This window comes from Elaeis guineensis, chromosome 3 (assembly GCF_000442705.2).
Source record: "Elaeis guineensis isolate ETL-2024a chromosome 3, EG11, whole genome shotgun sequence".
NCBI classification, from domain to species: Eukaryota; Viridiplantae; Streptophyta; class Magnoliopsida; order Arecales; family Arecaceae; genus Elaeis; species Elaeis guineensis.
In genome coordinates, this window is record NC_025995.2 from 120,580,331 (window position 1) to 120,599,302 (window position 18,972).

Genomic DNA, 18,972 nt, shown 5'->3' on the forward strand with positions numbered 1-18,972 from the left:
CAAAAATGCTAAAGCCTAGTTGTTGGTAGTAGCCCACCTAAGTCATTATATACCCCACTTAAATTCCTACACAACTGATGTAGGACTATCACAATCTCTCCTACTTAAATCTCTGATGTCCTTGTCAGGACCCACTTGGCCAATCTCTCCCACTTAAATCTCTGACATCCTCATCAGGACCTACTTGGCCCCAGTATCCGCTCCCAGTATATATCTATGTGAGACTCCGAAGACAAGACCACCACGCCACTGTCACTATCCTCGGTGGTCAAACTCTCCCCATCGGACCGAGGGTACATTACTGAGATGCATAATCTGTTCCAATATGACCCCACACGATAGTATCCCTTGAACTATCTGATATCATTTTATAATGCCTCAAGCAATCTACTGACCCAACAACCTATTCAGGCCTGAACTATATGATCCAAAAATGCTTAAACCCAATTGTTGGTAGTAGCACACCTAAGTCATTACATACCCTACTTAAATCCCTACACAACCGATGTGGGATGATTACAATAGATCCTAGTAATTATATGGTTGGAGGACATTGCATCATTTTTGGGCCAAAGATTGTGCCTTGCTTTGGCTTTCTATCTAAAATAGCACAAATTTTTTCTTCCTTTCTCCTTCTTGCTTCTCTTATGTTAAACCTCTTTTTCCCTTTTCTTTTTTGTTAAATTTAACCTTTTTTCTTTTAATATAATGTAGAACAGGAGAACTCTATCCAACATTGAAATGCAAATAATGTCAAGTCACTAGTGTTGGGGAAGCAAGTCATTTTTCTGATTAGAATGGCTCGATTATCTGATGAGAAGATGATTCTCCAATATTCGTCAATTGACCCAGCAAAAAAAGAGCGTGGAGATAAAAAAACCCTAGAATAACTTCGACTCAATGAAAAATACAACCTCGGATGTCAACTAACTTCAAGGCCGTACACCAACCAATCATAAGATCAACAGACCAAAAGGATCGATTGACTTCGAATTTAGCTAAGGTCCTACGTTGACTGTGCACCGACCAAGTCACTAAAACCCTCTTTTTTGACGATGAAATCCAAATCCCCAAGGATGGACCGTAGAGACGAAATCTTAAGTTGAAATCGTACTAAGGCTTCTATGAGCGTCGACGACATGGTCAGTAGCATTTAACTTCCTCCACATGAAGATTCCGACAAAATACAATGCTGCATTGAAGAGTTTGCTCGATCAACGATAAATAGCTGACCGGCTTCGAAAAGCAATAATGACTAATCAACTCGATAAACAACCAAAGCCAATCGCCTCTTCGAAGATCTGTGGCTATTTTCCTTAATCATGGGCATGTAGGCTTAACTGCCGCACTTGGTAATGTGTGTAATCCTCATCCACATCTGATACACATAACGAGTACCCTACATTTTAAATGGGTGCAAATTTTTTGGAATCGTTATTGAGCTCGATTGTAACGGATAGCTACTCTCTCTATATATAAAAAGGGGCGAATGGGATCCTCGGATAAGTAATTTTTTCTCCAAAGATCAAAGCCTAGAATTCTGTAATTTCGCCAACTCTCCATTTCATTGCTTACTGAAGTTACGACTGACTTAAGTATGGATCCTCTAATGAAAAATCTCCGATAAATAGACTTCTTTGCAGGTATTTCTGAAGAAGAAACATCTTTACTTCAATGAAAACCATCTCCACATCAGTAAGAGACCAACTTCCATCGTGATAGGAGACCAAGCCCAGCCAAAACTTAGAAACTCTCAATAATAATTAGTATATCAACTTAATCAATTAGCATCATATAACTACATATATTTAGCCCATGACCTACTAAAACCTACTTGAGTTGTCATATGCGTCCCTAATTAGAAATCCCCACGGAAAGATAACTTACATCAAAAAAAAAATAAAATAAAATAAATAAATAAATAAATATATATATATATATATATATATATATATATATATATATATATATATGGTGCTTGTCGGGACCATGGGGATCCTACGGTAATATTGAAAACGAATATGCTTCATTTTTTGCAAACTCTCATCAAAACTTGATTAATTTGTGATTTTTTTATAAACCACGGGGAATAAAGTTAGCATTTTGCTTCTTGACAAAGCACCGACCCATGAATTTTGGTGATGATAGAAAAAAAAAAAAAGGGTATACATCAATCCCGCGGAGATTTTGTGCAAACGTGGTAGCTATTTTAAGAGATATTATAGTGGAACATTTACGCACATATTCATGGTGTTTGCATTGCTACCGAGAGATAAGCACATTAGTTTCATGGTTTACCTTTAAAGCACATTAGTTTTACACTTTGTGTCTGATTTCTTTTTGTGAATAAAGTTGTGCTTCATACCTACCCCCCACCGCCCCCTGCGCCGCCCCCACCCCCACCCCCACCCCCACCCCCGCCAAAAAAAAAAGGAAAAAAGCCAAGTGCTCTGAAATAACTCTTGCAATATCCTTTTATTATTAAAATGAGACAAAAAGCGTGATCCAAAAAGGTGCTGACGGACGGAATAGCCGATAAAATGAGCTTAGGGTCCAAGATCATTGATGTTGCAATAAATATGGTTAGCCAAACACACATAATAACTATCTTCTATCTATTATAGGTATTACATTAAAGATTTATTTGGTAGGAGATAATCTCACATAAAAAAATAAATTTCACATCAAATTATTATATTTTTAAATAAAAAATAAAAAAAATAATAAAAAAATGATAGATCTTGTAGTTATTTTTCAGAGAAAAAAATTAAATAAATATCATGAAAAAATTGATATTTGATAAATTTTTAAATGATGGTAATTTATATTTAATAAAAATATTTTCAACAAATTTGTATATATAATAATTGAATTTATTTAATGTCTTTTCAGATGCATTCAATAAAGAGTTTTCATAAAAAAAAATTAAGATAAAAATAGTATTGATTATGTGATTGCAGTTATTTTATAAAAACTAATTGAAAATTACAATACTACCTTAATATTAAAAAATTATTTTATATTAAAAATTATATTTATAAATTTGATCATGTTCCTATTATAGATTTATTTTGAACCCAATATAATAATCTTTTATCAGTATTATTTTTTAAAATAATTTTTTTATCAATTAAATATAATAAAAATTATTTTTTTTCATAATTATTTTTTTAAATAAATAATTTTAAAAATTATTAAATTATTGTGTAATTCAATATACCCCAACCAAACTGGCCTAAAGTTTTTGGAGTCGGCCATGCGCGAGCCCATGCCATAATAATGAGTTATTCACTATTACTTTTTTTGTCATTATTTTTCTTTCCCAGCATGCCAACCTTTCTTTTAATTAAAAAATGCACAGAATATAACACATTTGCCATTTCGTAGACATTGGAAAAAAATTAAAACATACCTTTCGGTGTTTGGACAAGCTGGCCCTCTGACTTGCTAATTATGAATATAATTGTTTTCTAACATAACATAATGTACAAAAAAAAAAAAAATCACTTCCTATTATTTTTTTTAAAATTTTGCTTATAAAAGGAGAAATGCATGATCTAAAATATTTATTATATTTTATTCTAAAACATGAAGAAATTTGTCAGATCCATTCAAAACAAGCTTAGTTGATGGGATACCATACCAAACATCCACCAAGAATCATTTTTCTCTTGATTAACTCTTATCTTGCCTAGCATTAACATCCTAGAAACAAGATCCTCTATAGTTCATATTTTGCACTGTAGACTTGAAAATTATGAACCATCGTCAACCATCATATATTGCCCCACTGGAGATAGATGATAACTATTTATTTTCAAGATGAATAATGTGCCAGCCATCCAAACATGCAAATCTCATGCGGTGCAAAATAGTACTGTAGAGGATCCGAACCCCCAAATCAAATCCATGGCCATTCTCGATCGTGACCTCCACCGGCCAGCTTCATGCATGCCAAATTCCAGTAAAATATGGGTCGACCTGGCGAATCCTAAACATTAAAATCATCTGGTTGGACAACAACAACTTATGAGCCACTGCGCTAGCACATGGCACACAGTGCCAGCTGAAACCCATGGACGCCCATCCATGGCCGTTCCACCCTAACCATTTCTGACTGCTTTCCTGCGGACAGCGGCACAGAGAATCCGGTAATTTAAGAACCAACTGTGACATGGTGCCGAGTAGGTAGCTGCTCCCCAACACCATCTCCATGGTCATTAATAGCCTGCGGGACAAGAAAATGACCCCCAACCAACCTCTGTTGCTACTCTGAGAACCAACTCGATGTACCACTCTTCTATCGCTTGATGGCTTCGAGGAGTAAATTTGGACAATGTTGCATACTGCAACCTCCTTTTGTTTTCTCTGCGCCAGCGACTTGTCGGAGCCTGATAGGTTGCAGGGAACGTTATCTGAAACATAGACGGGTGACGACGCCTGACCGAGTCTAACATCATTAAGTGGCCCCATAACACCCCAAAGGCTTTGAGCTATCAAGGGTCAGATTACCATCGAATGCCGCTGCCTTTTTTTTTTTTTTTTGGACGGATTTTTGTGCATAATTAAATGATTCATAAAGAGTTTTACTATTCATTTTACCCTTTATAATTTCAAAATTTTTTGAATTAATTATATTTTCAGTCCTCCAAATTTAGATTAGATTTTTATTAAAATTTTAAAAGTTAAAAAACTGAAATTTCATCCCTATTTTCTCAACTATTTTATTGTCGTTCTTCTCTGATTCCGGCCATTTTCTTTCATCGAAAATCTATGTTGGCATTATCCGATGATTATGTAGCCAATTATATAGCAGATACTTAAATAAATGATTGTATGGTTGATTGGTGATAACATGGTATAATGGATGAAAAAATTTATTTTGATAATACATAATATAGATGATAATGTGGCATTTGAATGATGACATAGCACGTGATGTAGAATTTTTTGTCAAAAGTGTTGAGCCATCAAGTGCCACATTATCATCCATATATCATGTTATCACCTATATGCTACATCATTATTTATATATCATAAATTATCTCTAAATTTTATAAATATCTTTATAGTTTAAAATTCTTTAATTTTGTACCATGAATTTCAAATGTAATTTAATATAAAACTAATATGAAAATGACCGTTAAATCTAATCTAAAAAGGTAAAATATATATATTAAAAAATTATATTAATAATATATTATTATATTATTTAGTTTATCCCATCTTCAATCATATCCTTAACCCCATATTCCTTTTTCCCTACCTTTTATTAGAACAGATACAAATATGCATGAGGGAAAAAAATCTACAACATATATTTTACAGCATCACATGCTATTCATCTAACTTTTCATTCTATCCTTTGTTTTTGGTTTTTTCAAAATACAAATGGAGAGAGTCCCCAGGAAGAATGAAAAGCAAAAGAAGATTAAAAAAATATTTTATATTATATCTATATTTAATATATATATATATATTAATATATATATATTTATTTTATTTTTTCATATTAGTTTTAACCATACTTGTTGTGGTTCTAATGATATGGAGGGCATCATTAGTCTCATATTGGTTGTGAGTCAAGGGAGGACTCGTACTTATAAGGAGAAAAAAATCTTTCGACGTCTTTTAAGGGACAAAACTATAAGACTCATGGACCAGAGTGGATAATACCTCACGTAACGGGCCGAGTCCTTGTCTATAATAATGACGCACCAAGAAGGGACTAGGTCCGGCTCGACTGATTGTAGGGTTGCTCGGACTGTACACAATCAGAGTCTCTCTTGACTTGGAGGGCTCTGTTGTGGTTTTAATAATATGAAGGACATTTTTAGTCCCACATTTGTAGTGAGTCAAAGAGGACTCACACTTATAAGGAAGAAATTTTTTTTCTCACGTGAGGTACTTTTTAAGGGATAAACTACGGATAAGAGTGGACAATACCTCATATGACGTATCGAGCTCTTGTCCACAATAATGGGACTAAACTCCCCATAACAATACTCTTTATATTAGTTTTACATTAGACCACACTTAAAAATCAAAGGATATGATTAGAGATTTTTAACTTATATATGTATAGTATTAGAATTTGACACCTCGAGATTCAGTCCACATTAAGCCCACAGTGAGGTCTACGGTAAAAAATGGAGTCCAACGAGATCAAGATCACCCCAAACGGAGCTCGGATGGAGGAGATACGAGATTTTGAAGTCGGCACGAGATCCGAGGCGGCAGAGGACCGTCGGCGGCTGGAGGCGGGCCGGCAGAGCTGCGGCGGTGCGGCCGCAGGCGGCGGAGCGCGGCCCAGGCGGGGCCAACGTGCGGGATGCGCGACCCAGGCGTGCGGCCCAGGCGGGCGGGCGGCCCAGTCGGGCACGCGGCCCAGCCCATGCGCGCGGTGCCCGGCCTGGGCCCAGGTGCGGGCACGGCCCAGGCCCGCACATGCGAGCCGGCCCAGGCCCAGGCACCGTGCTTGGCCCTTTACCCTATCCATCGTGGATCGGGCGGTCCACGGTTGGACCTGTGGACCGTATGGGAGTTTTTCACGCGTTTCATATGGTCCACGATACTATTTCATGGACCGATCGCTATCAAAATGGTGTAGGTTGATCTTGCTTTCGATCCGATGGCTGGAGGAGGTTATTTAAGTTCTATTTGAGTTAGATTAGGATTTCTAATCCTAATCTAACTCTTGTTTAAGGCCTATAAAGGCTTAAGAACGAGAACAAGTGGCTTGTGTGTGTGGCGGCTTAGTTTTACCTCATGAAAATCCGTGAGGTCTGTGTTCGTGCGGAAACCAACCTAAGAGAAGAAGAGAGAGGCACAAGGTCGCTGAGAGAGAAGGAGTAGGAGGCTTCTGGATAGTGGACGTCGATCGTTTCAGGGGTTCGGGGGGTCTTCCAAGAGAGAGAGCTTTTGTGAGGGGAACTTCTAGTGAGAGAGAAATTGGATGTACGAGGGTTGAGGGTGAGATCTCCTTTTGTAAATTTTTTTTTTCATAGTGAAGTTTGCATGCCCCATGGAGGCGAGCCCTTTTGTGACTGATCCACGTATTTTGATTATTTTTTATTTTATTTCTTCTTTTTTCCTGCTGCATCGCGTGGTATTGAAAAGGTCTCGGGAGGTGGTGTTCCAGCTAGACATCCATCCAACAAGTGGTATCAGAGCAAGGCAGTACAAGGACGCAGATTGCAACGGTGGTGAGCAAGACTGAAGATGGAGAAGATAGGAACAATCAAGATGGAGATCAACAAGTTTGATGGTAAGAGTAATTTCTCCTTGTGGCAGGCAAGGGTGAAGGACGTGCTTATCCAACAGGGGTTGATCGATGCTCTCTTGTGCGATGAGAAGCCGACCACTATGGAGGTGCGGGATTGAAAACGGCTATAGATGCAGGCGGTGAGTACCATCCGCATGTACCTAGCGGATGAGGTGGTGATCCATGTGCTGAGCGAGACTTCTCCGACGGTGCTGTAGTCAAAGCTCGAGGAGTTGTACATGACGAAGTCTCTCACCAACATTCTTTTCCTCTGGAGGCAGTTTTACCAGCTGCGGATGGCTAAGGGGCAGAGCGTACAGGAGCATCTAAGCCACTTTCAGAAGATCCTCACCGACCTTCTCAGCGTTGGTGAAAATGTTGAGGAGAAGACCAGGATGCTGGTTTTGCTAGCATCGCTTCCCCCTTCGTATGAGTCCTTGGTGACTGCTCTTCTAGTGGGGAAGAGCACCATCAAGATAGACGAGGTCACCGCGGCGATACTCTAGAACGAGATTCTCAGGAGGGAGAATCCGACTTCGAGCTCAGATGGCGGTAGCTCAGCTTTGGTGGCTTTTGAAGGAGCAGAAGGTGGTAGACAGAGCGACAAGAGATCGTGATGAGGGCAGTCCAAGTCCAGGAGGGACTTTAGCAAAATCAGGTGTTATCGGTGTGAGGAGTTGGGGCATTTAACTAGAGATAACCCTCAACTCAAAAATCGGACGGTGGCTGCTGTAGCGACGGCTGGTAGCGATTCAGATAGAGATGTCTTGGAGATGAGATATCTGACGAGGTATCTACTTCTTCCCAGCAGTGGATATTAGATTCTGCATGTCTCTATCATGTATGTTGCAGAGAGGAGCAGTTTGACTCCCTGGATAACAGTGAGGGCACTGTATATCTACCGAATGGATCGAGCTGTGCGATCAGAGGCATCAGGACGGTCAGCTGGAGGATACATGATGGTGCAGTGAGGAGATTGAGGGAGGTCCGATACATATCCGATTTCAGACAGAATCTTATCTCACTTAGCAGACTGGATTCGAGAGGCTACAGGACGGTAGTTGGTGGAGGAATCTTGAGGGTGTTACGCGGCGATAGGGTTTTATTGGAGGGGAAGAAGGAGAGCAGATGACATTATTACCTGGTAGGAAGCCTAGTGCGAGGTGAAGCTTCGGGAGCCAGGTGGAGACTAGAGCGAGGTGGAGCTCCTGGAGGTGGATTGGGCACGAGACAAGAGACTCGGGAGGACGAGAGACGACGTCGCAAAGTGAGATTCTATTGCCGTAAGACGATGCCCCGAGTAGGTCTCAGATTAGGAGGAGCACAGCATACGACGGAGATGGGATTGAGCAGCCTGGCTCGACTCCCATGTTTGTCCATCCATGATCAGCAGGTGATTGTCTCAGGACATGGGGGCGAGGAGATCCAGAAGCTTTCGGAGTTTGGAGAAGGCCGAATATCGAGTCGAGATAGAGATTGTTAGGATTTGATGCATCGAGATTCAGCCCACATTGAGTCCACAGCGAGGTCCGCGGCGAGAAACGACGTCTAACGAGACCAAAATCACTCCAAATGAAGCTCGGATGGAGGAGATACGAGCTTTTGAAGTCGGCACGAGATCCGAGGTGGTGGAGGACCGCCGGCGACCGGCGGTGGGCCGGCAGAGTGGCGGCGGCGCGGCCGCAGGCTGTGGAGCGTGGCCTAGGCGGGGCCAACATGCGGGACACGCGACCCAAGCGTGTGGCCAAGCGGGCGGGCGGCCCAACCGGGCGCACGGTCGAGGCGGGCACGTGGCCCAGCCCACGCACGCGTGCGGTGCCCGACCCGGGCGCAGGCGCCCGGCATGGTGCGGTCCAGGCCTGCGCTTGCGGGCCGGCCCAGGAATCGTGCCTGGCCCTTTACCCCGATCCATCATGGACCGGGCGGTCCATGGCTGGACCTGTGGACCGCATGGGAGTTTTCCATGCATTTTATGCGGTCCACGGTACTATTCCGTGGACCGATCGCTATCAAAATGACGTGGGTTGATCTTGCTTTCGATCCGATGGCTGGAGGAGGTTATTTAAGGTCTATTTGAGTCAGATTAAGATTTTTAATCCTAATCTAACTCTTGTTTAAGGCCTATAAAGGCTTGGGAATGGGAACAAGTGGCCTGTGTGTGTGGCGGCTTAGTTTTACCTCACGAAAATCTGTGAGGTCTGAGTTTGCATGGAAATCAACCCGAGAGAAGAAGAGAGAGGCACGAGGTCGCTGAGAGAGAAGGAGGCAGGAGACTCCTGGATAGTGGACGCCGATCGTTTCAGAGGTTCAGGGGTCTTCCAAGAGAGAGAGCTTTTGTAAGGAGAACTTCTAGTGAGAGAGAAATTGGATGTATGAGGGTTGAGGGTGAGATCTTTTCTTATAAAATTTCTTTTTCATAATGAAGTTTGCATGCCCCGTGGAGGCGAGCCCTTTTGTGGCTGATCCACGTATTTTGATTGTTTTTTGTTTTATTTCTTCTTTCTTCCTATTGCATTACGTGGTACTGAAAAGATCCTGAAAGGTGGTATTCCGATCAGACATCCACCCAACATATAGATATTTGTGAAACTTAAAGGACCAAAAATATAATTTATGTTACATGGATTATGACATGACTTTCATTAACTGTATACTTTTAGATAGGAAATTAATTCTACAGTATATGCCACATCATCATCCATATGCTAAATCATCATTAATATATCATGTCATCAAATAAAATTTTTTATATATTATACTATATCATTCTTTTATATAATATATATTATACTCCGTAAATCATGATATCAAAATAAAAATTTTATTTATTATGTTACATCATAATTCATATACTATATCATCATCAATGATTAGATAATTTGAGCTTTTTAAAATATAAAAACTTATTAAAAATTTGATGCATAATTTATTATTCATTACTCAAGAAACACAGTATAAGATAAAGGACACAATTAGATTTCAAACATAGAGCCCCCAACCGCTTCCTATACCCACCTACCACAGCATATACACTTAGCAAGAGTTACAATGCCAACCATATACACTTTTTAAATGACCATGACGGTCACAGTACGTCATAACCATTAACCAGTACATATTAAAACCGTTACTGCACCACTCTTAAATTTTCCTGGTCATTGGTTACTCGTAGTATTCATGAGACAGATTTTGATATCTATCTTCTAGGTCGATCAGATATTGACCTCTATAGTCTCACCATTTAATTCTGGCCGGCTCGAGGAGGCAGCCAGCACAGGTACCATTTGTCTTAAATCAACATTAAAGCACCTCCACTTTTCCTTTTCTTTCTATATAAATACGAGATATAGCCCTTAACCTCTTTCCCCAGTCTACACTTGCACCCTACACCACCCCCCCCCCCCCCCCCCCCAACTACCACTTGGTTATTCAATCCATGTCGAGGACACTGGCGAGACTTCTTATCGCACTCTTGATCCTTTTCCAAGCCTCTCTGTGCATGAGCCATGGGGAGGCTGAATTGAAGGGCATGTTTGTGTTTGGGAGCTCTTTGGTCGACAATGGGAATAATAACTTCTTGAGGAATTCTACTGCGAGGGCCGACTACCCACCATATGGCATAGACTTCCCTCTGGGGCCCTCCGGCAGGTTTTCCAACGGGAGGAATCCAATAGACGTTCTCGGAGAGCTTCTGAAGCTTCCAAGCCTGATTCCGCCATTCGCCGATCCGAGAACCAGAGGACGTAGGATTGCCCATGGCGTCAACTACGCCTCTGGTGGCTCAGGGATACTAGACCAGACCGGGTCTATCACCGTAAGGCCAAATATATATCACTTGCTCTCATGTGCACCTGCATATATTAATGTTTTGATTACGTACACTTAATGATGTCATTAATTACTAACTATAAACAATGTACTAAGTGGGTAGGTTGTTGCTGATCTTCCCTCAGCCCATTGTAGATGAAAAAGAAAAAGCTGAAGACCCTTTGGCATAGTTTTGTACTGATTTTTGTTTTCAAAAATCCAAAAAAAAAAAAAATCTAGTCCGAACAACATGTAGAGCAAAACAGTTATGAAAATATTTAAAGTTTTTGAAGGCAAAGTTTTATTGATTTCGAAAGGGAGTACCAATAAAAGCAACAAGAAGCTTCAGTTTTCTGCAAGTGTTGTCTTCAACATCAATCTCCATATGTTTTTTCAGTAGTTTATACGTTAGCAAAATAATTAAAACGGTAATGGTGTCAAATAAGACCTGAAGTATTATAAAAAAAATAAAGAATAATGATAAAAAATACTTATGGCCCATGTTTAAAAGGTGATCAAGATGGAATTGCCAATGTGTAAAAAACTCCTGCATGTAAGCAAAAGAATTTTGGTGCTTATTGTTCCCGATTATTCATCTCTTTTCATGTTAGTTGAGCCGCGTTCTTGTCTAATAGGTGCGGTTAAGGATGCTAATTACCTACACCAAGAAGCTATCCTTCCAGCGCAAGGATGAGTGCACCGCGGAATGTCCTTTTCAATTATGATTATATTATACACTTTATTTTAATAAATTTTAAAATGGGCATTTAATTCACCTGTCTCAGCAGACACAAAAAGTAGTACTGTTACGAAGGGAGCCATTTTGAACACTATAGTGCGAGGGTTCTACAAGGTAGTAAAAAAGTTTGCTTCTATGTATTTAACATTTTCAGTACCGTGCCTGGGAACAGAAATGTATACCAAGTTACCAACTGCAATAGAGTTCAATATGGAATTACTAAAATACTATCAACATCTTGACAAGGATCCGGTAGCATATAAGTAACTTAGGAAGCGTGGGGTACGCAGCAAACATGCTGCAAAACTGCTACCTATATTTCCACCGTCTATTTCAGGTATATATCTTGAGAGTGACGTGTTACAAATGGTCCAAATTAAGAGCTTCTTATAAAAAAAAAATGGTCCAAATGAGGACCGTTACAGTACAATTTTTGATTCCGCGCCTTATAGCTTCATTTTTTTTCATTCCACCTTATATTAACTCTCAATAAATTTATGCTGAGTTTCCGTACAATTTCGACTCATATCCTAGGATGTTTAAATGTTCAAGGCTCCACAGCCACAACTTTGGTGAGCCAACATGACCTTGTCTCCATTAATTAACCATACATCTTCTTACTTCATTTTTTATGAGATAAAAATATTTTTTGGGCTTTTAGCCACATTAATTTATTATGACTTCTCTGTGCAGGGTGAGGTGATGAGCTTGAACCAACAAATAAGGAACTTCAAGATTAGGACACTGCCAGATTTGGAAGCCCAACTTGGACTCAGCGGCCACCGAGGGGCCAACAAACACTACCTCTCCAAGTATCTGTTTGTGGTGGGAACCGGTGGAAATGATTATTTACTGAATTACTTCATGCCCGGCGAAGAGAAGAGAGTTACCCTGCAACAATTCACCAAATTCTCATCTCTACCCTGTCAGGCCAGCTCAAGGTATATATGGACTTCATCCCATGTCCTGTTCTTAAAACTTACCAAAGTTTGAACTATTTTTTCGCAAAGACTCATAAAAACTTTAAAAAATGAGTTAATTCGTCCATACTCATATGGCCCATGATTCTATCTAGTGTTTGCTAGTCTGGAAAACGATAAAACTTAAGCCTGCTTTTCCTTTGGCCATGCAGATGCTCTATGATCTTGGAGCAAGAAAATTCTTGCTATTCTCTATTCAAACCATGGGTTGTGTGCCTGTAGTGAGGTCAAATTCAGGTATGACCAACGGAAGCTGCGTCGAGGCCATGAACAAAGCTGCTCTTCTCTTCAACTGCCACCTAAAGTCTCTGGTCAAATCCACGAAAACCCTGCAGATGCCGGGCTCCAAAATGATCTATATTAATTCATACAAGATTATGAGAGATATCATCAGCAATCCCACTCAGAACGGTAACACTCACCAGCACTTTGACACCGTTAGATACGTAGAATATATACCTATAACAACATATTGGTTGCACCATTTCAACCCAATACCTGGGTTAATGGCGTTTAAGTGCTGGTCCTCAGGATTCTCTGATGCAAGAAAAGCCTGCTGCGAATTGGTGTCGAAGAGGGAAGGAGGAAATGGAATACTTTGCCGAAAAGGAGGACGTGCATGCCGCCATCGGGCCGCCCACGTATTCTTTGATGGGCTTCATCCAACCGATGCCGTCAACGTGAGGATCGCACAGAAGGCTTACGGCTCGAATCTGAAGGCAGAAGCATATCCTATCAACGTGAAACAATTGGCTTGGTCTCCGTAAACCGAATAAGATGAAGCATTCAGGTAGTGTCGTCAGTAGGTGTGCGTGTGTGTGTTTGTGTTTTTTTGTGTTTGTGTAGGCAGCGAAAAGAAGTGGATTTCTCTAGGATGGTGTTACGCAAACCGCTTCCTTGTGTAAATAAGTTGTTCTAGAATCAGTCTCATCTCGGTCTGATGGTTAACTCCCTTTGTTAATTGAGTTGCTGCATGGTGGTAGTTCTTATCTTTTGTAATGGAATTATATGTACATGGTTTGGTAGTACATGAAGTGTGACTTTGTCAGTCTGAGAAATGCTATAATCCTAAAACTACCTGAAGATTAATGAAACATAATTCTCACCCAAAAAAAAAAAAAAAATTAAACATGAAGAAACATGCATTAACCATGCAGTACTGGCCAAATTAGCTAGTAAGGGTTGAGACTTGGTTCCTGATCAACCCTTATAATAGATAGTTGTCCTGATTATCTAACATTTGGTTAATTAATCAAAAAGAAAAATAAAAATGAAAAAGATGATCTAACATTTTGACTAGGTTTATGAGGTGATTCTATAGGAGTCAATATCCTCTCTAGTACATGTTTTAACTGGACGATTCACTTCAAACACCCATGGCCAGAGTTGTGTGTGATCACCTAGCAGCAGGTGATTGAACCGTGTAGGAAGATTGAATTGGACCGTCCAACAATAAATTTTCTCTGTTCAGTCATCCATCTTTGGCTGTTTGCATCCCTATGTAGTAAGTGAATTGGACCTTCCAATAATTTTTTTTGAAAAACCTCCATGAATATAAACATGAAAAACCTTCCAACAATTAAACATGAATATTTTTTGACTGATGAATTCTTGGACACGAATTTTTGTCATATCCAACTGGAATTTTTGTTATATCAGTTTGTGACAATATTGCTGAGATGAAATTAGTCACATTACTTAGTGGCCGAGTATGCCTATAGCCTTATCTTGGCATTAGTGGTCGATTTATGCCTATAGCCTTATCTTATGCCAATGCTGTAATATTATTTTGATCACCAAGTCCAGAAAACCTCCATGGTGCATCAATGTTGTGCTATGGAGATTTTACACAGGCAAATTCCATGTGGGCGGGGCTTGGTACCAACTGCTCTTGCACATGCCTTATGACATATCAGGTCGGGATAGGGTGGTAGGGATCTATAGTGGTTGGTGATGTTCTTGTTAGTGTGGTACCTCTAAGGTCGACTGCTCTTGACCTTAGTAATTAAACAAATGCTCTTCTAATTGGTACCTAAACCCTAGTTAGTTCCTGCCGCCTCTGCTGCTTTCCCTGTTACTAGGTAATCAGGAAGATTAGTGCATCTGCTGGAGCATCATTCGTTTGGATGCGACAACATGTGCTTCAACCAGCATATATAGGATCAATTTAAATGGCTCTGCAAGCAAATAGTACAACTTTTTTCATTTGAGTTTAATAGAAGAGATAATAGCATGCATCATATGCAGTGCATGATTAGTGTTATCTTTTCCATCTTTATGTATTGTTGGCACGTTTTTCTCACCTTGGCAAAGTTAATTGTATTAGATTGTTCAAGCAAGGTTTGAATATTCAGCTAGCCTTTTAACATACTGTGCATGCGAAATTTTTTATGCACTGCAGGTGGTATAGAAAATTCGATGTGGAGCGCATCATCTTATCTGATTAGTCCATATAGTCATCATTTTCTAACGTATATTTAATATTTGTAATTTTGCTTTTTCGTTTAAAATTTTGAATGACAAAAATATTCTTATTTCTTGAAAAAATTATGACATCTTATATCCATATTGTGACATTTTGCATTCAGAAAGTCATAATTTTTGTCCACAGGATGTCATAATATAATACAGGATATCATAATATGTACAAGATGTCATAATTTTATCTAAAGAATAAAGATATTTTTGTCATTTAAAATTTTCAAATGAAAAAATAAAGCTGCAGGTATTAAATGTACGTTAGAAAGTGATTAGATAAAAATACCCCTTTTATATTATGATATATTTGGTTATATTATAACATCCCAGGCCATATTATATTATCCTGCATGCAGAAAGTCATAATTTGATGCATGATATCATAATATATACAGGATGTTATAATTTTTTGAACTATATTATGACATCCTGCGTATAGAAAGTCATAATATGCCACAGAATGTCATGATTTTTTTCAAAGAATAGTGATATTTTTGTCATATAAATTTTTTAAATGAAAAATGAAACTGAAGACATTAAATGTACGTTGGAAAGCATTTACTATATGGATCAATCATATAAAATGATATATTTCACAATGAATTTTTTATATTGTGCACAAAATTTTTTTTTTATTGTACATATGATGGCTAAGAATAGCACCACCCATCTGTACTGGGCTAAATTAACCTGGTCTTGGCTACGGCTACTACAAAAGCTACATCGTTACGCCATAGACTGTAGCAATACGCAATCGAGCTAAGATCAACTGGTGATCTCCCTTGCGGGGGCAACGCCCCCAGAAAATAAAAGAGAACGCCAAACAGTAATGCTGAGCACCATCGATAAGTGCGCGATCGCACCACCCGTCTATCACCTCCCACTCCAACCGCCACGTCTTCCTTTTTTTTTTTTTTTGATATAAATCCAACCTCCACGTCTTCGCTTTTGGCCCCTGCATGCAACCACAGAACCATTTCTCTCTCCTCAACCCCCTCCCATATCCCGCCGTGCCCTCTGCCACGCGTCACCTATGCAACCCACCACCTCCTCTATAAAGTAAGCAACACCTCCGCCACTACTGTTAGGAAAGAAGAGAGAGAAAGAGAGGGGGGGAGTGAAAGAATGGCGAAGGTCCAGCAGGCGGCGAGGTTTGCGACAGCGGGGGCGATAGGGGCGGGACTGCTGGTGCTGTCGGGGCTGACGCTAACGGGGACGGTGATCGGGCTGGTGGCGGCGACGCCGTTGCTGGTGATATTCAGCCCGATACTGGTGCCGGCGGCGGCGGTGGTTGCAGTGGTGGCGGCGGGGCTGCTGCTGTCCGGGGGGTTCGGAGTGGCCGCGGTGTCTGCTCTGACGTGGATCTACAACTACGTGACGGGGAAGCACCCGCCGGGCGCGGACCGGCTGGACGAGGCGCGGGCGGCAATCGCGAGGAAGGCCAAGGACTACGGCCGCTACGTGCAAACCACAACCCAGGAGATCGCCGCTACTGGCTCTTAAACCTACCTACCTATGGATATCTCTCTCTCTTTCCGGTAGTCTGCGTCTAGAGTATGGTTGTTCTTTGTACGTGGTGTTTTGGCTTTCATCCGATCCGCGCCTAGTTATCCATGTGTATGCGAAATAGAGTAATGGTAACAAGCTGGTGGTTCTTCTTTATGATCCGTGCTTGGGTGAAGGGAATGCAAACTTTGTAACGGTGGAATCGGGTTAGAGACGTTTCATGAAACAGGAAGGCGGACAAGGATTTGGCTTGATGGGCTTTGCACAGTGTCACATGAGACCTCAAAAAGGCTCTTGAGCCGACAAAATCCAAATATTAGCATAAGCACATATCAAATAATACCGCAAGATGAGATTTTGGTCACGAACCAAATATGTCGAGGGATATGACCATTGCAATTCCCTCCATCTTTGATCCGGATTTCGATCATGAATCAAACGTGCCAGAGCTTTTGTTAGGAAAAAGAGTTTATTGCTTTCGAAAAGAAGTGCGAGTGGAAGTTTTGAATAAATGCTACCTCGGCGGATATATGACAAGATTAGCATTATTTGCCATAGCGTAAGATTGGTGTTGGCGGCACTTCCACCATTGCCCAAGATTACTCAATGTTATGGGCCGTTGGACGTCAAGATGTATCTTTCTTGAGAATTAAAAAAAAAAATGTTTATCGCATTTTGTCGTATGACATTCTAAGAGTAGCGGTGGAGTTGGGTTTTTAACAAATTTAAGGTGCGGTTGGTTTGCAATTAGGGTCAAAATTGAAATTAAAATAGAAATTAGAATGGTCAAATCTTTTAATGTATTTGGTTCATGATCAAAATAAAAATTGAAATTAGAATAAAATATTAGGAGAGTAAGGATTGAACTTTAGAGGATTGAAGAATTTTTATTTTCTAAAATCAGAATGGAATAGGATTTTCTTCGACCAAACGGTGGAACACAAGCTAGTCATTCCCATTCTCAGCCCAACTCCCCCAACTAGATATGCCCTTAATGGATTGGGCTGGAAGAAGAGACCATATTTTTGGGAGCAAGAATTTAGTATTATTAAGGATTTTAATAGAGAGGGACTGTTCTAGTTGTAGAAGAAAGAATTCAAAACTAATATTCTACATAATTATTATTTAAAAAATATTTACTAAATATTTTTTCCAGCAATTTTTTAAGGAATAGATAGATGTTTGTAGTTAAAAGAAAGAATAATCTAATCTTTTATATATTAATATGCTTTACGTAATTCTTAAAATTTTGTAATCTTTTGCTTATGTTTGCAATAAAATATTCTATTTTTATTCTTCTGGTAGTGTGAATTTTATGTCCTCTGGATATATTTGTGTTTAACTCTCAATTTAACCAACCATTTGAAAATTACTGTATTGCTTGATTGCTTTTAAGCTCCACCTGTTCAATCAGCATGTTCAGAGACAGCCCGTGTGGATTAGCAAGCAGAGGGGCTATACTTTCTCTACCACCACTCCATTTCTTTAAACCATCATTAAAAGGTATTCTCAAGGCAAATTCAGGTACTTAATAAATGCCTTAGATTTTAATCTTCCATGCCAAAAAATATCCAGGATGAATGCCCAAAGCAATGTTGAAACATGGGCACATTTGATTGGAGAGAGTTGGACTTTGAAATAAAAATGAGAATTAATGATTTTCATTTTAATTGTTCAATTAGAGGGAGCTAAAGGGTGTTTTATTTTTATTTTGATTTTTGAAGAAGGAATAAGAATGCTCCAATCATCCAAAACGTAATCTTCTATTATGTCTTAAAATTCAAATTTCATTTCAATTTTGATTTCGATTTCTATTACGAACCAATCATATCAAAAAATAGGATCACTCTATTTGCCATTCTAATCCATTTCGATTTCGGTTATGAACTTCTGGCCCGTCTAAGTAATTCAATCCGAATGACATGATAGTTGATTACATTTTAAATGAAAAATATAAGATATAACAAAACCAAAATGTACCACATCAATATAAAGTGCATGATTAGGCAATGGAGAAGATCAGATGGGCACATAAACTTGTTATTGTACCTTGGGGCATCATATACTCAGAAGGCTCAAATAAAGAGAAAAAGAAAAAAAAAAAAAAAAACCAGAGTTCCATCGAAAAATGTCATTGTCATGACACATGGCTGATAAGCCAGAAATCGAAACAGAGAATGATCCTGGTAACCGATGAT

The 18,972-nt window shown here is 39.6% G+C and overlaps 2 protein-coding genes across 2 annotated transcripts; both read left to right on the forward strand.

Annotated features, from left to right (window-relative positions):
* Positions 1-10,684: 10,684 nt before the first annotated feature.
* On the forward strand, positions 10,685-13,764 carry LOC105040497 (GDSL esterase/lipase At1g29670). The gene is given in 5 exon segments (XM_010917046.4): positions 10,685-11,078; positions 12,504-12,717; positions 12,720-12,751; positions 12,943-13,201; positions 13,322-13,764. Coding segments are annotated over 5 exon segments (1,119 nt in total). The 5' UTR covers positions 10,685-10,700; the 3' UTR covers positions 13,558-13,764.
* A 2,495-nt stretch (positions 13,765-16,259) lies between these two features.
* LOC105040496 (oleosin Ara h 15.0101) lies at positions 16,260-16,930 on the forward strand. Its single transcript, XM_010917045.2, has one exon. The coding sequence runs from the start codon at positions 16,394-16,396 to the stop codon at positions 16,769-16,771; it is 378 nt and encodes a 125-aa protein (XP_010915347.1). The 5' UTR covers positions 16,260-16,393; the 3' UTR covers positions 16,772-16,930.
* Positions 16,931-18,972: the final 2,042 nt, after the last annotated feature.